Here is a 27914-nt window from a genome sequence, read left to right as displayed (position 1 = left end):
AGTCATATTTCTTGATGAGGACAAAAAATATTTATACATGTTTTATTTACTATTGATGAAAACACCTATCAACTAAAACTATTCCTTATTATGAAGTGTTCATCTTAAATGAACCAATAAAAACGGTTGTGTTGATATATATATATTTATATAATTTATTACAGAACATTATATAACGTACAAAAAAACAGTATATTAAGCAATAAACACACAAGCTCATCGACACAACATCACAATGTGAACATTTCAGTGTTACTTAGGCGCAACATGACATTACAAAGCCTGTCTATTAAACAAGGTGTAAAAGCAAACAATTTTACATTATAATTCCATCCTCCTGTACACACAAGCAGCCTGCATACAACAACAACACAACTCACTGTGCATTTTTGCAAAAAGTGGTATTTAGGTTTTGAGAAACAAAAATGTGTGTACGTGTGTGTGTGCGTGGGTGTGTGTGTACGTGTGTGTGTGTGGAACTGTAGATTCCGCAGGGTGACCACAACACACACAAATGCAACAATACACAACTTGCACCGAAAGAAAACAACACACATCAGTTAAGGTCGACGACAAGGCCGCACAAAGTTGTCCCACAAATCCAATGAAAGACACAATCTGAACAAGACAACATAAACGCTGTCAGTGTGTTTAGCTGCTACATGTAAAACAAAAAATTATTTAATTTGTCTGTCCGCATTAGAGAGCAATACTTAGGAACACTTCAATTGCGACGCCAACTACTACAATCATGCATCAAAACACGTGTAGCTTCAAAATAAAAATAAAAAGCATTGGAGGAATTTTAAGTTATTCCATTAAATAAAGCGTTTTTGACAGCATTTTTGGTTATTCTATCATTCAGAGAGCTCTTTTCTCACAAAACGAATTCACGTCCACACCTCGGATTGTTTAAATAAATAAGTCACGTTAAAACACACCGGAAGACACATAAGGACACACACAAAATAATTCGTATCTCGACAATAATCAGTACATGAGCTTGAGTGTTATCTTACTGGCAAGCTAGCCACTAACTAGCCTAGCAACCGGAGGGCCTGACCTATGTCTAGTTTTGCGCGCAATTTAGGTCTTGTTTTAAAATGTACATTATAAACAAAGACATTACTTTTGATGACCACATTGTCTAACAATTCATATGAAAACCAAAATAATTTATGGATGACAAGGCAACAATTGAAGACGTACGTACATTAGCATATGTCATTTCGTTATTAGCACTTGCCCTTCACACGTTGTAAGCTGCAAAAAACGCATACGTTTTAACGCTTAAGATTGACGAGGCCAAATAGGAGCACCTGATTAGGTAGATATTTTAGATTAAAAGTGCTAAACAATTTATTGCGATTGCTTTGCTGCGTATGTGCTCAGCTCAATGTTAACATGTTAGCATAAGCTAACCTTTAGACTTACTAATCGTAAATATATTCTTAACATCTAATAAATATCTCTCTCTAATCTTCAATAAATACTTTTCATATAGTAGTGTAATAAAATATTTATTTATGGTGAACATAGGCGATTTGTAATAAATATGTTACATAACAAAAAAACTTTGGTATCCTGACGGGCGGTGCTAGCTCGGCCAGTGGTTGAAGGCAAACGTCGACCAAAAACAGAACAACACAATGCGGCGTCAGCAGGTGGCGGCGTAGAACTCAACGATGAGAACGTATGGTGGCGTAACGAAGCTCAGCTAGCTTGTGGCTACAGCAGAGGAACGTCACTGCTTAGGTTAAGATCGAATTCAAGGATAGAAAATAGGATTTTCGTAACACACTAAAATATTACAAAGATTAACTGTTGCGTACGGTCGTCATGGTGATCTTTCCTTAAACACACCTGTCATGTAACCTCAACAGGCGTCATGGCGCCATTGAGAGGCTAACAAGCGCAGTGTGGTTTGGAAATTTGAAGGATTTAAACGTAAACGATTTAAAATCCCTTCCTTCATTCACGTTCGCAGCCTACACGCTCTCCTGCGGCGCAGGCTTGGATTTATCCTCAAGGGGCGTGGTTTCAGCCAGCTCCAAGGTCACCCCGGCCTCCTCCACCAAGGGGACCTTCTCCTTGGCCGACGAGGCGAGCGGCTCGCCGGCGGCAGGCAGACTGGCGGGCGGGACCTCTTCGGAGGGGGCGGTAGGAAGCTCGCCACCAAAGCTGCGGGCGATCTCGTCGAAAGTCTTGCCTTTGGTCTCCGGAACTTTGAAGAATGTGAAGACGCCGAAGAAGATGAGGAAGGCGGTGAAGATCAGGAAGACCCACGGACCGCATAGTTGCTGCGGATAAGGGGAGACAGAGTCAAGTCCATCAAAGGTCCGCCAGGTCACTTTGGGGAAACGTCTGACCCCTCTCACCTCCAGTTTGGGGAAGCTTATTCCAACCAGGAAGTTGGACGTCCAGTTGCAGCAGCCAGCCACAGCCATTGCTGCTGGGCGCGGCCCCTGCGAGAACAGCTCGGCCACGATGAACCACGGGATTGGACCGGGGCCCAGTTCAAACATGGCGACGAACATCATGACGGCAAAGATGGCCACGTAGCTCATGGCGACGATTTCCTTCTGCTCGAACGACGGGGGAGATAGAAAAGCGACGTTTAAACGCACTTCACAGGAAACGGGAGGACACCTTCGCTCACCTGCTGCAGAGAGACCGTCATGAGCAGGGCGCTCACCGCCATGCCGCTCAGGCCCAAAAGGTGTAGCGTCCTCCGCCCCGCCTTCTCCACCAGGAAGAGCTGCGAGACACAAAAGCGAGCACACCATGACGCAGAAGCGCTCACGGCACCGAGAGCGAATTCCACCTTCACTCACCGAGACGACCGTGAAGATGGTGTTGACGATGCCGGCGCCGATGGTGGCGATGATAGGCTGTTTGACGCCGGCTGACGTGAAGATGCTTGTGGAATAATAAAACACCTGAGATGACAGGAACAATCATCTCAAATGACATCTTTCAGGCTGTGCATAAATCAATTAGCATACTTGCATACTTATACACTTTTGAGTACACTGAGAAGTATGGCAACATGAAGTGCACTGTCATCACCTGGCTGTTACACTCAAACTGGTCAAAATGGTGTCTGTGCACAGTGCTGGACACTTTCATAATAATCACCATCTTAGCTATGCAGCTGAAGGGGAGGGACTAAATGGAATGGTTGCAATTCACTGTATTCTTTATTCCTGGAAAGTGCGGAACGGCAGTAATGAATATGGGACAAACCATTTTAAAATTCACACCCTCAGGTGTTAAGTATGCAACTTGCCAAGTATGCATACTTAAGTGTAAGTGTGGAAGTGCACGATTTGAAACACCTCCCAGTGGGCACACTTACGTACTTACTTTTAGTCTTTTGAGTGCATAAGTGCGTTGGCACTGAGAAGTAGTGCAAAATGCAGTGCACTATCAGTACCCGGATGTTGCGCTCGGAACAATCAAAATGGTGTCTGTGCACAGTGCTGGAAAATGACCACCCGCAATAGTCATTTAGTCTACATAGCAGAAGGGCAGGGACGAAATGGAGTGGTTGCAATTCACTGTTACAAAAACAGACTAAGAAAAGGGAATAATTGCAATTGTTATTTCCGGCAAGTGCGGAACGACAGCAATTGATTTGGGACAGCACTTTTTTATTTTTTCTATTTATTTATTTTTTTTGTCCTGTCCAGCTTCTCAGGCAAATCATATAGTTGATATAGATGCCCATAACGGCTGTTCAGATTTACTTTACAAAAGGGAAGTGTAGGATACTTCTCTTGTTGCCTTATTTGTATTTGACTTTATTAAATGTATTCATATCATCATTTGGTGCAGCCGGGCCGGAGCAGGAGGGGATAGAAAGAGAAAAAAAGAAGACAGAGGGGGAAATTGTGGGGACAAGAGGGGGATTAGACAGAGAGACGAAAATCAAATCAAATCAAATCAACTTTATTTATAAAGCAGAACAACAACAGCAAACACAACAACAACAATAGAGCAACATCAGCAAATACGACATGTACAAATATGATGGTAAAAGTGATAGCAAATAAGCAGTTAGCGAAAATAAAAAATAATACAGAAATGACAATGAGCATTATTACCCTACAAATGGAGCAATACAAATACCAATAGAAATAGCACTATTGATAATGAACAATACCAATCATTTACCTCTATTATCAACAATACAGTTGTTCAAATGCAACAATACATATACGTAATGATAACTTGAGATACGAAAGAATGCAGAAAAATGGAGGGGGAGAAAGAGAAGCAACCTACATTAACCTTGTAGATTGTTATAGTAACAATAGCTTCAGCTTTGTCAGTGTGCCATGTGTTATACCCAGTTTACCCTAGGGCAACAACGTTAATATATGTTTGATGAAACGTGATTATGTGCATGAGTGTACGTATGCATATGTACTTGTATATGTACAGAATGTGTATATGTGTTTGTACAGTGAATGTATATGTACAGCATGTGTATATGTATGTTTGTACAGTGAATGTATATGTACATAATGTGTATATGTGTTTGTACAGTGAGTGTATATGTACAGTATGTGTATGTTTGTATAATGAATATGCGTGTGGATGTACGAACTTTGAGTATGTAAATATGTACTGTATTTGTGTATGTATGTGGGAGCGTAGGTACCTATGTATGTATGTATGTATGTATGTATGTGTGTGTGTGTATGTATGTATGTGAGTATATGTGAATTTGTATGTACAATATATTTGACGCCCAGTGTGCGTGGAAGCCAGAGCACGGCCCCAGCCTCCCCGACAGCAATATTTTCAAATTCACGCCCTCAGGAACTAAGTATGCGTACTTAAGTGTACTTGTGGAAGTGCACGATTTAGAACACAGCCCATAGAGTTTCTCAGTTGGCGCCCTCACAAAATTACTTTTAGTGTTTTGAATGCGTAAGTGCGTTTATCCTGAGAAATGCAGTGCACTGTCAGTACCTCGATGTTCCACTCAAAATAATCAAAAGGAGGAGCGTGCACTTGTACTACCCTCAATAGTCACCATTTTGGCTATGCAGAGCAAGGGAACAACTAACATGAAATAATGGCGGCTGAGGAGTAGCCGGTAGGAAAGTACTGCGCAAAAGAAAAAGAAGCTGGTAATTATTGGTTTGTCGTTGGAACAGCACTACAGTGTCATAAATTCACACACTCAAAAACAAAGTGCACACTAAGGGCCTGATTTATGAAGATCCAAATACCACGTGCTAAAGAGTGTGGAATCTCTACAATAGCGTGTACTATTTAGTGGGCTTGTTGCGTGTGACTTACTAACACTGCGTGTGCAATTGTATAGTGGTTCCGACCGCCTTATTTAAATTAGAATTTTGTGTGTACTATACAGGGCATCACCATGGAGATACTTTCATTTACCTGACATCCATGTTAAGATGCACCTGCCTGTGGAGTTTTGCTATGTTTTCAAACAAGCCCGAGACATCTTCTAGTTTTTATGGGCATTTTAGAAGCAGTCATGCAGTGCATCTACATTGAACCCTCCATTTGATTTTGTCTTTTTACAGCTAAAGGTGCACTCATTGGTGAGAGGCTGCACTTACACCGGCTCAAGACGCAAACAAATTGATACACCTGCTTAAAGAAGTGAAGTGTGAATTATATTTATATAGCGCTTTTTCTATAGTGACTCAAAGTGCTTTACATAGTGAAACCCAATATCTAAGTTACATTTAAACCAGTGTGGGTGGCATTGAGCAAATAAGTTGTTTTTTTCATTTAAAAATATTTAAATAGTATACTGTATATTCAATGTAAACCCCCTCAAAAAAAACTCATGAAAAAAATTCTAAAGGACACCAAAACGCATCAATTGAATTTGTTTTATTTAACAACTTAAAATATCAGTAGAGTGGAAAAAAGTTGACTTTATATGCTTAATTGTGTTTCATTGTATCTATTAAACCATATCCAATTGTATTTATATTTCGCAAAGTATGTGAAAACACAGTTTAAACATCACAAAATGGCACAAATTCAGTCAGCCATTTTGAGTATTCCACTCTGAATATCTTCGGCTATTTTCGGAGATTGACATCACTGGAGTAACGCTTCTGCACTCTGACCATGTTATCAGATCAGTCATACTGGAAATACGCAAAAATTGGAAAGAGATGTGGTGTTTGTCGTTGAAACAAATAAGCTTGGCTTTATTTATGCCTTCGATATCGTAAATAAATAGCTAACAATTCTGTTTTTTAAAACCCTTCATCGGGATTGCGATTAATTCTTCATCTCAACGAGATGATGTGAGTGTCAGCATCCCAGCGAGAGTGGACACAAATCTTCCAATGTTTGTTTTATTATGGTTTAAAAGGGTTACTTTGTTTGTTTAGCACCTAACAATGCTGCGGATGCTAGTGTTTCAATAAAGCTGCATCTGCCGGGTAGCAGTCGGCTTCTAAAACGTATTGCTCATCCCCTTTGTGTTCGGGCTCGAAAATATAAGGTCCTGGATCATATTTTTTCCGAAAGTAATCGTTGTTGGCTCTTACAAAGTCATTGTTGTTGATGGGGAAGGGATTTTTGGTTTCTAGCGCATCGTCACGCGACTACGCTACTGGCTTTTTCATTTTTTTCAAAAAGGCTCGGGAATCCTCGTAAAATTGATACTATTTTGATCATATCTATTTATTCACAAACTTTAAAAGTCTTAAGGTGGCATAAATCAGATATATATGATAATAGCTTCAGTATAGAGGCAACATGTTTTTCCACTCTACTTTTACTATTAAGTCCATAGCAGCTATAAAATTATAAAATGATGTTGCTGAATAGACGATATGTCTAATATTTTTTTTATTTCTGACCATCCAAAATGTTGATACACACATGTAGGACGGAGGATTCTCTGTTGATCGTCTGTCTGTGCAGCACGAGCACCAATCCTGCAGCTGTGCGTGGAACTGCCTATTTGCACGTCCTTCCGGCACATGCTAGATACAACGCAAAATAGGGCTTGCAAAATGGCAATGAGTGTTGATAAATCACATTGGATGTAGGGATGATACTCAAAACCGGTTTTCCCGGTTGTTCGATAAGAAAAGAACCGAGTCCTTGGACTCGAATCCCTTTTTGAGAACCGGTACCCGTTATCGAGACCACTATAGTAAAGAAAAAGAGTTGGTTCTTTATTCGAATCCCTGGGAACGAATCTCGTCCCAACAAGAAATGCCCCGTGTGACATCACAAGAAATGACGTCACGTAGCTCAGTCATTAGGCGCAGATAGGAAAAACAGGAAAAAAATGGACCGGAAAAAGTGCTCCAAGGCATGGCTTCATTTCACCAAAAAAAACGAGGAAGCGGCAATATGCAATTATTGCCAGGCTTCGCTCTCGTGTAAGCGGGGGAAGTACAACAAGCGTGTCGTGTCTTCGAAGCAACGGCAGAGACCACGAAGAACGCCCCTCTTCTTCTGCCAGCTGCCCCAGTCCCAGTTACAGTGGCGGTGATGCCGGTGAGTAACTAACGTTAACTGTTGCCGGTTAATTTCCATATTTGCTCACTTGCAGTAACGTTACCTCTTATGTCAACCAGGACTGCAGTAATGTTAGCTAGACTAACGTTACCCAAACATAGTCAGTGGCTAACGGTAACGTTAACGTGAGCCTTTTTGTATGTGTCTGATAACATTAACGTTATCTTGTAATCTACACCACGACAGAGTTTGCAAGTCTGTCTAATAAACTAGTGCTTTCTTTATTTCTTTAGTTTATTTGGAACATGAACACACTTACAGTATAATACATCACAGTTTCATATCATTTCACTTTACAGGAGTAGGAAGAAGTAAAACTTAATTAATCCTACCCCTTTCCCACTTCATACAAATATATACATAATTTACTGACCTTTTTATAATAAAATATATGTGAATTAGTATATACAACAGTTTTGTAATATGTAATTAATTAATTCAGTCATTATTAATATACTGAGATGCAGTGTTGGGACTAAGGCGTTACAAAGTAACGCGTTACTGTAACGCCGTTAGTTTCGGCGGTAACTAGTAATCTAACGCGCTATTTTTTTATATTCAGTAACTCAGTTACCGTTACTACATGATGCGTTACTGCGTTATTTTATGTTACTTTTTATGTAGTATAAAGTGTGTTTTATCGGAGCGCCGCGTTCTGATTCTTCTTGTGTCACAATCCGGAGAAGAGAGAGAGACACGCGCTCTGTGTGGGTGTGTCTGAGTGTGAGTGTGGGGAGCGAGGGGTGGGGGGGGGGGGTGGGGGGGGGTGGGGGGGGGCGTGTCTGATCATGGCGGAGCCAGAAGTCGAGTTTGCTAACATGGAGATATTTTCACTACTTTTCTTTTGTCGAGCACAAAGAAAATAACATTTTAGTTAAATGTAAATTGTGCTTTGGATCAAAGATGCCATCTACTGCCCAAAACAGCAATTCAAATCTGCTGAAACAAGCTACATAGCAACATGCTTCGACGAAGCTAGTAAAGAGAGACAGAGACTCTGATGCCACTTCACCTCCACCACCACCACCATTCACCGCTGAAGGTACACACTCTGTCAATCAATGTTCCCTCTAATTGTTCATGTGTGAGCAAACGCAAAAACTCCCTGAGCATTGAGTGGAGTCCATGTGAGCAACTTTAGACGTGCACACTGTGGCTACACCAGCAGCACACCTGTCCCAAACCTCACTAAATAACAACTTACATCTCCATCCATCCATCCATTTCCTACCGCTTGTCCCTTTCGGGGTCGCTGGAGCCTATCTCAGCTGCACTCGGGCGGAAGGCAGGGTACACCCTGGACAAGTCCCCACCTCATCACAGGGCCAACACAGATAGACAGACAACATTCTCTTATTATTATAATCAAATGACAGCAGTCATTTCCATTACTAATATAAGTGTTTAGGCCCACTTATAATGACAATAACAAAAAATATTGTTTTTCATGAACTGTGTACTTGTATTGTTTGTCTGGGTGGAGGTCCTGCTTTGGAAATAATTTGTACCCCTTTCAGACATTGCATTTAGTTCCCATTAAAACATTCACATGTTGCACAATGAGATGTAAGCAGGGGATCATGTGTACATTCCTGCAACTTCCTGTTTGTAAAAAATATATTTTTATTAGTATTTATTTAATATACTAACAGCATTTAATGATTAATATTTATAAATTAAGATTCCTAATAAATGACACTAGAATAAGCACACATTTGATTGGTAAATCATAGTGTAACGACCTGGAATGACACTTTATGTGTGGTGTTGGAGTTGTCCGACTTTTTGTGTGGCTGTAAACGCATCACTGGCTAAGTGCCATATGTGCAAGTGTTGGCGCACGTGAGAGAGCGAGCGGCTGCTGTTGATATAACAAAGTTGCTTTTGGTCTGGTTTGTACTGCAGAAAATGACCAGTTTTGCCAGATATAATTTTTTTTACTAATGTTTTGGTGATGTGTTTATGGCCGACAGTAAAGAGTTTTGCTCAGTAAAGTGATGGATGGAATTCGTGTCCTCAAAGCGTCTCGACAGACGTTACAATATTTGAACAATGATGACGAAAACGGTTTTCTCTGTCGTGTCCGTGTCGTGTCGAAAATTGTTATGCGCTTATTTTTTTATTTGATTTTGTGCATGGCATAGATTTGCCGTGCGCAGAGGACGCTTGAGCAGTGCGCAATTGTACATGCGCGCTCCTGAGAGGGAACGTTGCTGTCAATTCTCTTATATACTCTTTCATTCTAGACTTCTAGAGTGTTTGATTATCACATCACTCTAAATGTATAGACTATAAAGTTCACAAACATAAAGAGGGATCCTAGTGGGCCAGGCCAATCTTTCCTTATCTCTAAACTAAAACTGGGGAAATGTGTAGTGTTCTGGGTTTCAGACATGATTTTGTATAAGAATTACTTGAGGAAGAAAATGCCTGGTTAGACTTTGTGTATGTAGTGTGTGCCTTTCTTGGTTTACATCTATGCTGTTATTATGCTGTTTGTTTATGTATGTTATGTTGCAGCTACTTAAAATAGTTTTGTCAATTTGTTCTGGCCAGAAACAAATTGGCCTTTGTAACATATCTTTGTCTTTGTGTGTTGTATGTCGACCACATGGCTTAGCAGAGTTGAGTGATGCAAATGCATGTCAAGTTGATCAACAGATTGTATTATTCTCCACTACAATAACAGTACTGAAATGAAGGCTAAAAGGGCATTAATTGGAGCTTTAAAAAAAAAAGAAAAAGAAGTGACTAAATAGTTACTTTTCACAGTAACGCATTACTTTTTGGTGTAAGTAACTGAGTTAGTAACTGAGTTACTTTTGAAATGAAGTAACTAGTAACTGTAACTAGTTACTGCTTTTCAGTAACTAACCCAACACTGCTGAGATGAAGAATATCTTATTTTCAATAGGGTTGAAAGTATTTCTCATAATTCTTCTTCTTTGTACTTTGTAAGCACTATTCATTTGAACAACCTCTTAAAGTGGATCATATCAGTACAATGTTTAACTTCTTTACTTAATCCATTCCATCATTCAATTCCACATCATTTTAGCTGTTTGCAATTTTACCAAATCATCGAACTTTAATATTATTGACTCAATAAATAAAGTGTTTGTATGTTCTCTATATCCAACATTATGTATCAGTCTAATTGATCTTTTTTGTAACACAGTTAACGAATGTAGCGCACATTTGTAGTTATTGCCCCACTTTTCTGCACAATAACTCAAATATGGTAATACTATAGTAGCGAGCAGTAGAGAATGTGAAGTGATTTGTTAAACCAAAAATTGTGTGTGTTTTTTTATGGACTCGATAAGAGAATCTATAAGGAATCGGTTCGATCAGAGGATTCAATAATAGGCTCAAACTCGATAATTTCTTATCAAACATCATCCCTAATTGCATGTGATAAATAATCTTCCCCCTACCAGTATTGTGGGCATATTTTTGATCAGCATATATTTTGCATATTAATAAAGATAGAGACGCAAAATGAATTGCACATTATATTCTGCCCACTTAACAAATGCAATCAGCTTTGCATGTGCCCTCAAGTTTGCATCTGCTTTAGTACACACAAACCTTTAGTAAATCAGGGCCTTAGTGCACAACATACAAGGTATACTTATTGAAGTGTACTGATAGAAGTATTCCATTTGAGACACAGCCGAAGGACATGTGTGAACACGCGTGAAAAGGAATAGGAAGAAGCAGAGCTCATTTAATCCCAAAGGGGACATCAGTTGTCAAGTGTGCATTGAAAACTGACCAAAGATGTGAGCGTTGGCAAGAGTGGACTCACCGCATTGATGCCAGACAGCTGCTGGGACAGCTGCAGCATGACGGCGATGAGGAGTGGCTGGCGGTAGGCCGGCGAGCGGAAAAGCTCCAGAACGGTCACCTTCTTCTCTAGCGCCATCTTGTTGCTCTCCTCCTTCATCTCCTGAAGGTCTCTGCTCACGTCCTCACTCCCGCGCAGACGCACCAGCGCTGTCGACACAAACAAACAACATCACACCTGATGGATTGTCAATACTGTATTGATATATTCTACCACAGAGCATCGTCTATGTTCTCTCTTTCTTCCAGCGTCACAGAAGACTACACATGTCGTTCGTCAACATGTCAGCATGAAGAATCCTGTGCTTCTCACAGGGCCTCCATGTTTATCTCCTGGTGCTTGCTTAGGGTGACAGGCGTAAACAAGAAGTGCCTTTAACGCCCGTCTAAACCTTCTGTCAGCTCAAGGATGCTTCACTTTTTCTCCTTGCTGCAGACACGTGAATCATTTTTTCATTTACCTTTGCGTGCCTGCTCCTCCTGCTTGAGGTTGATGAGCAGGAACCGGGGGCTCTCGGGGCAGAAGGGCAGCAGGATGCATTGCACTATGGCAGGGGCCACAGTGAGGGCCAGCAGCAGGGGCCACAGCTTGGAGGAGCCCAGCAGAAATTCCAGGCCGAAGATCTGAACGAAAATGGAGGCAGTCACATTCCCTGCACATGTGGCACCTCTTCTTCCCATGCCCTCTCTCACCTGCGCAACCAGAATGCCCACCACTACGCCCAGCTGGTGCAAGGTGCCAAAGGCCCCCCTGAGCGGGGTGGGTGACACCTCACCCACGTACATAGGGGTGAGGCCCGTAAAGAGGCCGCAGAAGAGTCCGATGACCAGACGGCCAGCGATCACCATCTCGTAGGAGGAGCAGATGGTGGAGAAGCCCATCAGTAAGCCGCCGATCACCGCCAGTATGTTGACCAGAAACATAGAGCGTCTCCTGCAGGGGACGGGCACCATTAGATCAGCACAATATCAAGGATCATTCATTAATTACACAAAAAGGTATTTCCTCTGCTTTTCACAGTCATTTAATTCAGTAAAGGAGGAAATTCCGCTCCCCACCTGCCAAATCTGTTGGCCATGACGCCAACACTAAAGGAGCCCACCATGCCGCCCACACTAAAGATGGCCACCGTGATGCTCCAGACCGTAGTGCACACGTCCCAGCTGATGGGGGTGCCATAACGCTCTATCCATGTGTCGTTGAAGAAAGAGCGAAGTTTCTGGGGAAGAGAAGAAGAGTTAGGCCTCCTGCAGTGGAAACTTGATTTACGAACCCCTCTATTGGCCAACTTTTCGGTTTACAAACTTGAGCCAAATGTGCCCAGTGTACGAACGCTTCATTCATTCATTCATTCATAGTGTGTCCCGCTGGCAGCCATTTCAGTGTTTCCCCCCGGAAAATTTGTTAGTTAAGGTGGTGACTCTCCAGGGGGAGGGGTTGGGGGAAGGGGGTGGGTGGGTGTGTGTAAGGATCGGTGTAACTCGGCCTGTCGCCATCACGTCTCCACCTCGTTGCTGCCACCACAGCCTGGTGGGCAATAGACGACAGACTGCGGTGAAGTAGGCCGGTTTCGTCGCGTGAAGAAGCCTACAACTTTTGGTTGTTTTCCGCTCCATTTGCTGAATGGTAATATATACGATATATATCTCGATATGTTTTCCGTAAAGTAAAAACAAAACAGTCCTAGTTACCTGAGATACTCAGTATGTCATTATTGTGACTTAGTAATTTACTAAGTCAAACTAATGACAAAATAATGACTTAATAAGTCAAAATAATGACTTACAAAGTCAAATTAATGACTTACTGTAAGTAAGCGTTTGCAATAAGCGTTTGAAAAAAATAGTTAAAAGTGGGGCCACATGCTGACAAATGCTCAACTCCATCCATCCATTTTCTACCGCTTGTCCCTTTTTGGGGTCGCGGGGGGTGCTACTCAACTCATCATGCTTAATTTATTACAGCATTTGGGAAGCCTGTAGTTGATTTTTATTATGTAAATGTTATATTTTTATCAACATGTGATAGCAGGGACCCTGCCATTCAAAACTAGGCTGCTACATTACTAATGATTAATGTAACTATAACTGGAAAAATAGCACAATAGCAATAGGAGAGACTATTCATCCCTGAACACCATGGAGTTCATGTAGGCTTAATGATACAGTTACATTATTATTATATCAACTATCAGAGACAGCTTCAGGAAACTCTTCATTTAACATAATGTCCTTTTTTGCTGCGTCAACACAGCTCAATCAACACAGAAAAAGGTAAGTGGCCTAGTGGTTAGAGTGTCCGCCCTGAGATCGGTAGGTTGTGAGTTCAAACCCCGGCCGAGTCATACCAAAGACTATAAAAATGGGACCCATTGCCTCCCTGCTTGGCACTCAGCATCAAGGGTTGGAATTGGGGGTTAAATCACCAAAATGATTCCCGGGCACGGCCACTGCTGCTGCCCACTGCTCCCCTCACCTCCCAGGGGGTGATCAAGGGTGATGGGTCAAATGCAGAGAATAATTTCGCCACACCTAGTGTGTGTGTGACAATCATTGGTACTTTAACTTTAACTTTTAACTTTAAAGTGAAATAACTTAGTTGTTAACTGTAGGTCAATAATGCTTGTCTTTCTCTCAAACAGACAGGGCTTTGCTGTCCGTAACACACACACACGCACGCACACCGCACAGTGAGCTAACATTACGCTAAAAGCTAATTAGCCTTCACCTCAAGGACTGCGAGCGAGCTGAGCTGCCGCTTATGTTTCTAGAACGTCAACGGGCTCATAGTGATGTTACTAGTAGTTGACTTGGAAGTGTTTATTATAATTTGGGGAGAGTCCGCTGCATTATGCTCCCCTGCTAAACACCTTTCTGCTTACTCCAACGTCTCTCCTCTCTGCCTGCCTGAGCACTGTTACATGTGCTCTGAATACGCACTGCTGATTGGCTGTTACATGCGCTCTGAATACGCACTGCTGATTGGCTGTTACATGCGCTCTGAATATGCACTGCTGATTGGCTGTTACATATATAAATTGTTCACCTTTCCCGAAGATGGACATAAAAACAACTTTGACCGCTTGGTGAAGAAGTTTGACGAATAGTTTTTCCTGAGGAGGAATATTATCCATGAGGGGATATTTTCACTAGCTTGTCCAGCAGCCAGGGGAGAATGCAGAGTGTTTTATTCTAGCCCAGTATGATCTATCAGAGCACTGTGACTTTGGTATCAGCCGAGAAGAAAATACCCGCGACTGTATTGTTGTCGGGATAATTGAAAAGGAACTCTCGCACAGGCTACAGCTAATGCCAGACCTAACGCTCGCACTGACAATTGAGACAGTCGGACAATCGGAGGAGGTTGCAGCACAAGTAAACCTGCATTGGGGAAATATCGGTTCCGTACAGAAGGTGCGTTACGAACAAAAAAAAAATTAAAAGCAGCAACAACAACAACCAGGCAAGACAAAAGATTGAAAATCGGGGAAGGAAAATAAATGTTACTAAATGTAGGATAAAAAGTGCCCTGCAAGAAAAGTTACATGCCACAGCTGCCATACAATCAGTCTGTCTCAACAGCAACAGATCAGTGAATGAAGTCACAGAAACTGTGCAGGTTGAACAGACAAGACGTCCTATTTTTTAAGGTCAGTGTGCAGTGCAGATGAGGAAGAGCAGTTGTCTGTACAACTACAAGTTGATTCCATCCCACTTTAATTCAAAATCAACATAGGAGCTGATGTCAGTGTATTAATCGAGGATGCATTTCACACACCGAAAGCACTGGAACCTGCTGACATTCCTTTGGACAGTTGGAGGCAAACTGGTGTGTCTGGGCCAGTTTAAAGCGACAGTTAGCTAAAAAAAAAAGCAGAATTGCCCCTTCAAAGCATATGTGGTCTGCGGCCGGAGTGTCAACCATCCACTCAGCTGGTCCCTGTCAATTGGAATGAACTTGGTGCGACGAGTCGACGAGGTAACACACAACATCAGCAAGCTTATGGTGAGCATGGCACACTAAAAACTGAACCAGTTAGAATGCTTTGAGCTTTGAGACAGCTGAAAGTTAACAACTTTCATCACACCGTTTGGCAGATATTGTTTCAAGAGATTACCTTTCAGGACTACCAGTGCACCGGAAATCTTGTAGCGGAAAAATGCTGGAGACACTGCAAGGGCTGGAAGGCTTCTAAATATTCATGGATGACATCCTGGTCTATGGGACCTCGATGGAACAGCACAACATCAGGCTTGAGAAGGTACTTCAACGTGTTGAATCAGCAGGCGTGAAGTTTAAATACTCCCTCAGACAAACACAAACTACGTTTTTTGGGATATCTCATTGATCAGTCAACGGTTAAGGCCATTCAACAGCAGGCCCCACCAGAAAATGTCCAGGAGCTAAAAAGAGTCCCTGGCATGGTGAACTCCCTGGGGAGGTACGTTCCCAGCCTATCTACAATAGATCAACTACTATACAAGCTTTTGGAAACCAAGAACATCTGGACATAGAGCCACACACAGCAGTCAAATTTTGAGAACATTAAGGAGACGCTGACCACAGCGCTGGTTCATTCCTTCTGCAATATTGCTAAGCCCACAGCTGTGTCCACCGATGGCAGTAGCTGCGGCCTGCGGGGTGTAATCCTCCAGCTCCGTTTCACCAAAGCCGAAACACGCTATGCCCAGATCAAGAAAGAGTGTCTGGCTGGCGTATGGACCTGTGAGAAATTTTGACAAGTGTTTTTGCGGCTTGGACCAGTTCAGGCTTGGGACCAATCACAAACCACTAGTACTGCTTGTCATCAACAGAAGTCTAGACACCTTGAGATGTCAGCGCTTACTGATGAGAGACTCTTTCTTAAGGTACAAACCGGTAGCAGAATGTGTGCCAGGAAAAACTCTTGTAGTTGCTGAGGCCCTGTCTCGTAGCCCTCAAACAAACACAAGAGAGACTGACACTTAGGATGATGTGGGGTGCTACGTAGCCATGGGTGATGCAGGGCATCACAGCATATCCAACCAGAATGGACAGCATCAGAACGACAACAACAGCCAACAGCCAGCTACAGGCGGTTATCAAACTTATCAGGTCAGGATGGCCATAATACATTGGTAACGTCCCACCACGTGCTTCCTGAAATTCGAAAACAAATTATCAGGCGCTGTTGCTTGGTCACACGAGTAAACAGGATTGTTATTACGCAGTAATTAAAGGGGAACATTATCACCAGACCTATGTAAGCGTCAATATATACCTTGATGTTGCAGAAAAAAGACCATATATTTTTTTAACCGATTTCCGAACTCTAAATGGGTGAATTTTGGCGAATTACATATTTGCTCTCGGAGCGATGACGTCACAACGTGGCGTCACATTGGGAAGCAATCCGCCATTTTCTCAAACACCGGGTCAAAACAGCTCTGTTATTTTCCGTTTTTTCGACTGTTTTCCGTACCTTGGAGACATTATGCCTCGTCGGTGTGTTGTCGGAGGGTGTAACAACACGAACAGGGACGGATTCAAGTTGCACCAGTGGCCCAAAGATGCGAAAGTGGCAAGAAATTGGACGTTTGTTCTGCACACTTTACCGACGAAAGCTATGCTACGACAGAGATGGCAAGAATGTGTGGATATCCTGCGACACTCAAAGCAGATGCATTTCCAACGATAAAGCCAAAGAAATCTGCCGCCAGACCCCCATTGAATCTGCCGGAGTGTGTGAGCAATTCAGGGACAAAGGACCTCGCTAGCACGGCAAGCAATGGTGCATGTTGTTGCCAAATGTATTTCATATGCTGTAAACCTAGTTCATAGTTGTTAGTTTCCTTTAATGCCAAACAAACACATACCAATCGTTGGTTAGAAGGCGATCGCCGAATTCGTCCTCGCTTTCTCCCGTGTCGCTGGCTGTCGTGTCGTTTTCATCGGTTTCGCTTGCATACGGTTCAAACCGATATGGCTCAATAGCTTCAGTTTCTTCTTCAATTTCGTTTTCACTACCTGCCTCCACACTACAACCATCCGTTTCAATACATTCGTAATCTGTTGAATCGCTTTAGCCGCTGAAATCCGAGTCTGAATCCGAGCTAATGTCGCTATAGCTTGCTGTTCTTTCCGCCATGTTTGTTTGTATTGGCTTCACTTTGTGACGTCACAGGAAAATGGACGGGTGGTTAAAATCAGGCACTTTGAAGCTTTTTTTAGGGATATTGCGTGATGGGAAAAATTTTGAAAAAAACTTCGAAAAATATAATAAGCCACTGGGAACTGATTTTTAATGGTTTTAACAATTCTGAAATTGTGATAATGATCCCCTTTAAGAGCAGACATTTTGCAGAAAATATACAATCGACAGACATCAGGGGCTCAGGACCTGCTCAGTGGCCTTGTGGTTAGAGCGTATGCCCTGAGATCGGTAGGTTGTGCCTTCAAACCCTGGCCGAGTCCTACCAAAGACTATAAAAATGGGACCCATTATCTCCCTGCTTGGCACTCAGCATCAAGGGTTGGAATTGTGGGTTAAATCACCAAAAATTATTCCCAGCCACCGCTGCTGCTCACTGCTCCCTTCACCTCCCAGGGGGTGGAACAAGGGGATAGGTCAAATTCAGAGGACAAATTTCACCAAATTTCACCACCGTATGTGTGTGACAATCATTGGTACTTTAACTTTAACTCACAAAGTGCAGAGAAATGGCCAAAACATCGGTTTGGTGGCCAGGGCTCTCTCTAGAACTTAAGAACATTGTAGAGTCATGCAGGACCTGTCAGGAGCAGAAGCGGGCTCAGCGGAAAAAGCCACTCATCTCCACACCTCATTGTCCATGAAAACGCTCTTCACCTCAGTGACCACAACAAGCACAATTATCTTGCGGTATTCACAGTACCTAGAAATCTTACACTTACCGCCAAAGACTAGCGCTATTGTTATTCAGAGACTGAAAACTACCTTTGCTAGGTTTGGGATCCCGGATGAGGTGTTGAGTAACAATGGACCTTAATTCTGCAGTGTGTAATTCCAGGAGTTGGCACGACAGCTAGACTTTAGACATGTTACATCCAACCCTCATCACCATCAAGGAAGCGGTCTTGCGAAACGAGAAACGAAAAGAACCCTACAGCAAGAAGAGCCACTCATACCCTTAATGTGCTATCATTCAACTCCCTGCACTACCACAGAAGTTAGCACAGCAGTACTGCTGGCATCACAATTGTAATATTGTTTGTTTTTATAGACCTTTTATTACCTATGTTGGATACACTTTGCAGTTATTTGAGATAACTTGAAAAGTAGGCAGATGTCACATGTGCATAAAGATGGCAGTTTTCCATGTTTAAGAGTGTCATGACAGTTACGGCAGAAGAACTGATCTACGGCAGACCAAACGTAACTGTTGCTCTTGTGTGTTGTTACCACGCTGGTAGAGAGTTAATGTGAATTGCCTCCAATAAACCTGCATGAGAAACCAAACACTGGCGCTTGATCATTCTAAACCAAGGCTATTCAACTACAGACATCGAAATGTGGATATTTTCGTCAGAAAGTTTCTCCGCAGGTTATATTTTCTTGAGCGTCTACCTACTTGCAAAGTAAACACATCGGCTTTCACACGGCACTGTAGTTTCCATCGTGTGCAGCGAGTTAACAGGATGAAGAAAAATAAGCTCTAGTTTTTTTTGAGGATTAATGTTCCATGTTTTGAATTATTTTCCTTCCTTCATTTAATTTACAGTCGTGGTCAAAAGTTTACATACACTTGTAAAGAACATAATGTCATGGCTGTCTATAGTTTCCAATAATTTCTACAACTCTTTTATTTTTTTGTGAAAGAGTGATTGGAGCACATACTTGTTTGTCACAGAAATCATTCATGAAGTTTAATTCTTTTATGAATTTATTATGGGTTTACTGAAAATGTGACCAAATCTGCTGGGTCTTAAGTATACATGGGGCGGTATAGCTCGAATGGTAGAGCGGCCGTGCCAGCAACTTCAGGGTTGCAGGTTGGATCCCCGCTTCCGCCATCCTAGTCACTGCCATTGTGTCCTTGGGCAAGACACTTTACCCACCTTCTCCCAGTGCCACCCACACTGGTTTAAAAATGTAACTTAGATATTGGGTTTCACAATGTAAAGCGCTTTGAGTCACTTGAGAAAAGCGCTATATAAATATAATTCACTTCACTTCACTTCACATACAGCAATGTTAATATTTGGTTACATGTCCCTTAGCAAGTTTTACTGCAATAAGGCACTTTTGGTAGCCATTCATAAGCTTCTGGTAAGCTTCTGGTTGAATTTTTGACCACACCTCTTGACAAAATTGGTGCAGTTCAGCTAAAATTGTTGGTTTTCTGACATGGACTTGTTTCTTCAGCATTGTCCACAAGTTTAAGTCAGGACTTTGGGAAGGCCATTCTAAAACCTTAATTCTAGCCTGATTTAGCCATTCCTTTACCACTTTTGACGTGTGTTTGGGGGTCATTGTCCTGTTAGAACACCCAACTGTGCCTAAGACCCAACCGCCGGACTGATGATTTTAGATTGTCCTGAAGAATTTGGAGGTAATCCTCCTTTTTCATTGTCCCGTTTACTCTCTGTAAAGCACCAGTTCCATTGGCAGCAAAACAGGCCCAAATCATAATACTACCACCACCATGCTTGGCAGTAGGATTGGTGTTCCTGGGATAAAAAGGTCTCACCATTTTTCCTCTAAACATATTGCTGGGTATTGTGGCCAAACAGCTCAATTTTAGTTTCATCTGACCACAGAACTTTCCTCCAGAAGGTCTTATCTTTGTCCATGGGATGTCAGATGAAACAAAAATGGAGCTGTTTGGCCACAATACCCAGCAATATGTTTGGAGGACAAAAGGTGAGGCCTTAATCCCAGAAACACCAATCCTACTGTCAAGTATGGTGGTGGTAGTATTATGCTTTGGGCCTGTTTTTCTGCCAATGGACAGAGAAAATTCAACCAGAAGCTTGTGGATGGTTACCAAAAGCGCCTTATTGCAGTGCAACTTCCCAAGGGACATGTAACCAAATATTAACATTGCTGTACGTATATTTTTGACCCAGCAGATTTGCTCACATTTTCAGTAGATCCATAATAAATTCATAAAAGAACCAAACTTCATGAATGTTTTTTGTGACCAACAAGTATGTGCTCCAATCACTCTGTCACAAAAAAATAAGAGTTGTAGAAATTATTGAAAACTGAAGACAGCCATGACATTATGTTATTTACAAGTGTATGTAAACTTTTGACCACGACTGATTTACACTTCTTCCTTCATTTAGGTTTGTAAGACTGAAAATATAAACATAAAATAAACATGAAAGTATAACATCCATTGTGTATTTTACATAATGTCCATTGTGTATTTTACATAAATAAAATAGAATGTTTAGTGTACATTCACACAATAAACAACCTTTTTTTTTACACGTTTAGAAATTACACAACCTTCACACACCAAACATTGTATATGACTTATCACTATTAGCGTTGTCGCTCTCTACCGGTCAAATTTAGCACTACACATGATCGTTACTCTCAAACAAAAAAACACGACCACAAATACAAAAGACATCACAAAGTCAGCAATTTCAAGACAAAACTAACTAAATATCTTTATGCACAAATTATATTTACTTACAATGTTTGACCAAGTTTTGTGATGACGCTTACACGCTGGGATTTCTACAATTGTTGCTTGTCCGGATCAATGTGTTAGGTGTGTATACATTCTGTCATGATCCGTTACCCGCGTCATGGCTTGATTTATGTTTTGTGGATTTTTTTCCCTACGTTAGTCTGTTTCCGTGCCCTAACCGCTTTCCTTTCGTTTACTTTTGGTTTCCATGGACACTAATTATCCACATCTGCCCTTGTTTTAGTAATTAGTGTTCCCACCTGCTGTTTAGTTAATCACTACCCTTTATATGTGCTAGTCACCCAGCACAAGTCAATGCTCGCTTTTGCGACATTTATGTTCATTCTTGTTTTTCACCACGCCTCAGTGTTTTCCCCGATTATAGACTCGCTGTTCACCCTTGGTGACTATTTGCTTTTTTGGCTCCATGTTTGTTTAGCGTCTTGAGTTTTTGTATTTTTTGGCTTGCCTCAAAGAATAAAAGACAGACTCCTACTTGCACACAGCTCCTGCTTGTCTTTTTGCATTGGAGGGAAGACAACCATCGCAGCCAAGTGTAATACATTCCTACATACACACCTAGGGATGATGGTCAAAACCGGTTTTCCCGGTTGTTCGATAAGAAAAGAACCGATTCCATGGACCCAAATCCCTTTTTGAGAACCGGTTCCCGTTATCGAGGCCACTATAGTAAAGAAAAATAGTTGGTTCTTTATTCGAATCCCTGGGAACGAATCTCGTCCTACAGGAAATGCCCTGTGGCACGTCCCAGGAAATGACGTAGCTCGGTCATTAGGCGGCAGATACAGAAGCAGCAACAACAATGGACAGGAAAAAACGCCTAAAGGCATGGCTTTATTTTACAAAAAAATATGACGAGGAAACGGCTATCTGCAATTATTGCCAGGCTTCGCTCTCATGTAAGGGGGGGGGAGTACAACAAGCATGTTGAAACATGTTCAGGGCGTACATAACCTGAACGTTCAAGAAAGGTGTCGTGGAGAAGCAGCGACAAAGATGACGAAGTGCGCCCCTCTTCTTCTGCTTCAATCTGCAGCGCCAATTCCAGTGATAGTGCTGGTGAGTAACTAACGTTAACTGTTGCTCGTTAATTTCCATATCAGCTCACTCGTAGCCTTTAGGCTAAAATAACGTTACCTCTTATGTCAAACAGGACTGCAGTAATGTTAGCTAGACTAACGTTACCTAAGCATAGTCAGTGGCTAACGTTAACGTTAACGTTAGCCTTTTTGTATGTGTCTGATAATGTTAACGGTATCTTGTAGCCTACACCACTCCAGAGTTTGCAGGTCTGTCTAATAAACTAGTGCTTTCTTTCTTTCTTTAGTTTATTTCGTACATGAACACACTTACAGCATAACACATCACAGTTTCATATCATTTCACTTTACATCATGTCCGAAAAGGAGTAGGAAGAAGTAAAGCTTATTTAATCCTACCCATTTCCCACTTCAGAGCGTTTACAAATATATACATAATTTACTGACCTTTTTATAATAAAATAACATCTGTGAATTAGTATATACAACAGTTTTGTAATATGTAATTAATTAATTCAGTCATTATTAATATACTGAGATGAAGAATATCTTATTTTCAATAAGGTTGAAAGTATTTCTCATAATTCTTCTTTGTACTTTGTAAGCACTATTAATTTGAACAACCTCTTAAAGTGGATCATATCAGTACAATGTTTAACTTCATTACTTATTCCATTCCATCATTTAATTCCACATACTAATGCTAAAGACTTAATAACAGACACCCTAGTCTTCACATTCAGCTAATTTCCCCCCTAATTCTATGCTGTGTCTGTCCCTCATTTTCCCTCCAGGACAAGGACGTGCAGTCATTCCTGGAGAAGGCCACGCTGATGGACCCCAGAAGGATGTTCCAATAGCAGCAGAAGTGCACTTTTTGGAGAGCTGTATTATTTTCAGTTTTGTGCCCAAGAGACTGATTTTATTTAACACTATATTATTATTTATACACCTATAGTGATCACAGAGACAGGTTGTTTTTGTGTTACTGTATATATTTGTTTTCTGAAAAAGCCCACTTAATATACTTTGGGTAACAACAGTCAATATTTATTTTTTTTATTTTATTTTTTTAGGGGGGTAACAACAGTCAATATTTATAAATTTATTTATTATTATTTTTTTCTTATAAAATAATTGTGAGCTTATGTTAAACCAAATATTGTGTTTTTTTCCATACACAACAACCTATCTGGATTCGATAAGAGAATCGTAAAGGAATCGGTTCGATAATAGGATTCGATAATGGGCTCAAACTCGATAATTTCTTATCAAACATCATCCCTATACACACCTTCATACATTCATTCACACACATCCATACATAAATATACACATGTGATACACTATGACAGCTACCGCTTCTGGTGCATTGATGACTCCTGTGTTGTAACCAAACTGCAGCGAGCCGATCACAGCCGTGCCCAGCGAGAAGAGGAGGTAACCTGTGACCTGCTTCTCCTGCAGGGCGAGGATGAGAAGACAGGGAGGAGGAAGGAGAAAGAGGTGTAATTATTATTAACAAAGAAAAACAAACCGCTCAGACAAACCAATCCAATTATGTGGTATCAGTGAACTCTTGACTGTCCTCATGGTTGCCACACACATATTAAATAACGCAAAACAACATCTTCATATTAAAGCTGTGAGTCATGCTCCATTCATCTCGTTAACAAAATCAACATCAGTATTAGATTAAACCTCGCTGTTGTCATGGTAACAGAACTCAAGTCAATTGCCAGCATCTATTTGCTCGCAGCAAGCATCATTGAATGATTGTTAAAACTAACTCTGGTTCGTTATAAACAACCAGTTTGGTTTGTTGTGATCTGCTTCATTTTGAAGGGGCGTCCGTATTCCAACTACAACGCTACAGTGTTTTGTTCAGATTGCTTCTGATATTCAACTTAATTGTTTTGCAAAAAAGATAGTCAAAGATCATTTCTATGAAAGCACTATATTATTTTTAAGACTCTGCTGCAAAAATGTGAGTCTCTTACAATTTTTTTTTAACTGAACTTGCGGGCCACCAGTTAATAGCCCAAAATGATGAATAAGAGAGGACCTAAAATGGAGCCTTGAGTAACACTAATAGTGTAACTAAAGAAGATGAAGAAATGACTTAAGACTGCATCTGAAGTAAACAAGCTACAGCAACAACTAAGTTACATAAATCCCAACAAAGAGGAGGACTTAAGAGGCCACCACTGTGCAGGTGAGTGTTAAAATTGTGTTTTCGTTTTGTTTTGTTGTTTGTCTATGCAAGGTGCAAGCATATGTGTGCAATATTATTTAATGCTCATTTTTTGTTTTGTCGTCGTGTTTTACTTTTGTAGCTGTATGTAGAAATGACTCTGCTAAATTGACAGCCTGTTGCATCAGCTCTGTGCTCCTTTGATGTCTTTTATGTCCTTTGTGTTCTTTAGTGTTTCCCTCTTGTTTTCATATGTTTTTAACTTATTTTTGTGGACTTCTTGAATCTGTACTGCAACCATTTAATGTACTTAATGCAGGATAAATAAAGTATATTATATCTTATCCTAAAGAGGTGACTTAAGGGAAGTCTTGGTTATGTGAATAACAAGTTTGGACCAGTGTCCTGTTTGTTAGCAAGTTTAAAAAAAGTCAGTGCAGGTATCTGAGTGGTCCAAGTTCCTCTATACAGCAGAAGCACTCGAGTGCTTTAGGAACTAGCTGCAAAAATCTTGTCTCCAAAGTTAAGAACTGAACTCACATTCCCCCAGGCCACATGTTGAATACATTGACCTACACTGAATTGCCATATCATAACTGTATAAAAGGCATGAAAGGACTTTAAGGGTCAGTCACACGTCTATCTGAGGAGACTAAGGACCAGGATGAAAGTTCTGGCGGGTCATAACAGTAGAAACTGGGCCAGTGGGTCTCTTGTTTGCGCTGAGGTCAGTAATGCACAGTCACTGGCGCTGATGGAGCATAAAATGGAAGCATATCAGAGGACATTGAAGGCCGCCCTTGCTCCGTCAGATGATACCAGCACCGGGTGGGGTGAGGTGTTAGCTCCATCAGCCATCGAAGTTAAAAGCATTGTATTGGTTTGCGCGCATTAAAGCCTCGCTGCAAACTAATCTATGAAGATGTGATGTTACGAGGCAGATAAGAGGCAGAATTTCATCAGGCTTCAAACACATTAGCATGTTGCTATTATCCCACTAGTATCTTCCAGTAAACAACGTGGAAAGCAGTGTAGAAGGAATTATAGAACTTCCCTCATTGCAAAAAACTATTGTCGGGATAAAACTGGACTCACTGGCGACGGTGGCAGAGAAGAGGACTGTGGAAAAAAACTAGTGAGCATCCTGGATGATGCCAGTCACCCTCTGCAGAGCGTTATCAGTAGCCAGAGGAGCCTGTTCAGTGCTAGACTGCTTCATCCCAAGTGCAGGACTAATAGACTAAAAAAACTCCTTTGTCCCACACGCCATCAGACTGTACAAACTCCTCTCTGGGGGGGAGGTGGGTACGAGGATGACAGGGGATGCAAAACAATAACAATTTTTTTTTAAAGTGCAATACATTTTCATAACATGGTCACTACTGCCTAGTTTCTTTAGTTATATTCTTATTTTTACTGTTATATTTTTATTCTTATTGTTGCTTTTTATTTTTATTCTTATTGTTATATATTTTCTATTTTATTTCCATTTACACCCCCGTTATTTACTTTTTACTTTTTTAATTCGTTCTCAATTCTGTACACTGCTGCTGGAATTTTTATTTTCCTGAGGGAACTCTCCTGAAGGAATCAATAAAGTATTATCTATCTATCTATCTATACATCTATCTAAACATCTATCTATCTATCTCAGTGTTTTTCAACCTTTTTTGAGCCAAGGCACATTTTTTGCGTTGAAAAAATCCGGAGGCACACCGCTAGCAGAAATCATTAAAAAACGAAACCTTGTTGACAGTAAAAAGTCGTTGTCCCAATTATTGGATATGACTTTAAACCATAGCCAAGCATGCATCACTATAGCTCTTGTCTCAAAGTAGGTGTACTGTCACCACCTGTCACATCACACCCTGAATTATTTTGAGTTTTTTGCTGTTTTCCTGTGTGTAGTGTTTTACTTCTTGTCTTGCGCTCCTATTTTGGTGGCTTTTTCTCTTTTTTTGGTATTTTCCTGTAGCAGATTCATGTCTTCCTTTGAGCGATATTTCCCGCATCTACTTTGTTTTAGCAATCAAGAACGTTTCAGTTGTTTTCATCCTTCTTTGTGGGGACATTGTTGATTGTCACGTCATGTTCGGATGTACATTATGGACGCCGTCTTTGCTCCACAGTAAGTCTTTGCTGTCGTCCAGCATTCTGTTTTTGTTTACTTTGTTGCCAGTTCAGTTTTAGTTTCGTTCTGCATAGCCTTCCCTAAGCTTCAATGCCTTTTCTTAGAGTTTTGTTTATTTTTGGTTCAAGCATTAGACACCTTTTTACCTGCACCCTGCCTCCTGCTGTCCCGACATCTACAAAGCAATTAGCTACCGGCTGCCACCTACTGATACGGAAGAGTATTACACGGTTACTCTGCCGAGCTCTAGACAGCACCGACACTCAACAACAACACATTGCAAAAAATATTTTTAACCTAAATAGGTGAAATCAGATAATCTCCCACGACACACCAGACTGTATCTCACGGCACACTAGTGCCGCGGCACAGAGGTAGGGAAAAACACTGATCTATCCATCTATCAGATTCTATCTATCTATCTATCTATCTATCTATCTATCTATCCATCTATCCATCCATACATCTCTATCTATACATCTATCTATCTGTCTATTAAGAAGTGCCCCCTGACCCCTGTCAATAATCTCTCGTCTCCACATGCAACTCAAATGTGTGTGAATATCTGACCTGTGTGTACACGTGAGGGAGTCAATAAAAACAGACTGTTTGATAACATCAAACATTCTTGTGCTGAACTGAAATGGCACTCTATTTTAAAGCCAACTTTGATCTTTACAAAGATGATGTAACATACTGTTGAAGTTGTGCATGAAGCTCATTGTTAAGCTTATATGGCGCTCATACGTGCACGACACTTGCCTTTCCTTCCATCGTCTTCCTCGGTCAGTCGGCTTTAAAGTGAGAAGCAAACCGAGATCCCCGCTGGTTCTTCTGCAGGCAGGACCCACCCGTCTGAGCTCGCTCCTGCGGGGAAGCGAACGCACCTGCTTAGGCGCTGTCCGTGGTGCTAAAACGTGCTAAAATGTCCTCCGCGTCCAAGAAGCACGAGTTAACGCGGCGTGCTTCACAAAATGGTAAAACAAGATGGTGGTAACAAGATATAACTGACCTGTGCGTCCTCTGCGTGGACGATCCTCAGGGATGTATGCCGCCTGTCCTCGGCTTCGTGAAGAGCCGCACGTACACCACCTTTTTTTTTCTTCTTCGCTCTAGCATCCTATTTAGAAAAAGGGATGTCGTGACGTAGCTCCGCCCCCCCGGTCGCGTGACGTCCGCGTCGTCGTCATCCTCATCCTCATCATCACGTCCTGCTGTATTTGCGTTCAGTCGGTGAGTTGGTCAGCCCACTGAAAGAGAGGGCGCATGCGCGCTGTAAACACGCCAGTCACCTCACCTTCCCGTGATGCCCCGCGCTTGCGACCTTGACTTTTGCCGCGCTGGTTGACTGTTGCTGATGCTGCGCAGGATGACGTAACACCGTGCGCCCTGCCGTTTCCAGGACAACAGAGTTTTTAAGTATGCGCCACCCCTTAATACAATTACATATGAATGCAAAAAGATAAACAATGAGAAA

The 27914-nt window shown here is 41.5% G+C and overlaps 1 protein-coding gene across 1 annotated transcript; it reads right to left on the bottom strand.

Moving 5' to 3' along the window:
* Positions 1-28: 28 nt before the first annotated feature.
* On the bottom strand, positions 29-27666 carry LOC133610517 (solute carrier family 2, facilitated glucose transporter member 1-like). Its single transcript, XM_061966852.2, has 11 exons — positions 27450-27666; positions 27200-27304; positions 23472-23573; positions 12445-12605; positions 12079-12319; positions 11847-12009; positions 11348-11535; positions 2835-2939; positions 2660-2758; positions 2379-2582; positions 29-2300 (listed from the first exon to the last, which is right to left on the bottom strand). The coding sequence occupies exons 2-11, from the start codon at positions 27209-27211 to the stop codon at positions 1989-1991; spliced, it is 1587 nt and encodes a 528-aa protein (XP_061822836.1). The 5' UTR covers positions 27212-27304; positions 27450-27666; the 3' UTR covers positions 29-1988.
* Positions 27667-27914: the final 248 nt, after the last annotated feature.

The sequence above is a fragment of the Nerophis lumbriciformis genome, linkage group LG11 (genome assembly GCF_033978685.3).
Source record: "Nerophis lumbriciformis linkage group LG11, RoL_Nlum_v2.1, whole genome shotgun sequence".
NCBI classification, from domain to species: Eukaryota; Metazoa; Chordata; class Actinopteri; order Syngnathiformes; family Syngnathidae; genus Nerophis; species Nerophis lumbriciformis.
This window is presented reverse-complemented; position numbering and strand designations above follow the sequence as displayed.

What these genes read in the sequence shown, in the direction of transcription:
- LOC133610517 (XM_061966852.2), bottom strand. An exon ending in ATGGCCAACAGATTTGGCAG is followed by an intron (nt 12,320 to 12,444) that starts GTGGGGAGCGGA and finishes CGTCCCCTGCAG; the next exon opens with GAGACGCTCTATGTTTCTGG. An exon ending in AGCTGTCTGGCATCAATGCG is followed by an intron (nt 2,940 to 11,347) that starts GTGAGTCCACTC and finishes CTGTCATCTCAG; the next exon opens with GTGTTTTATTATTCCACAAG.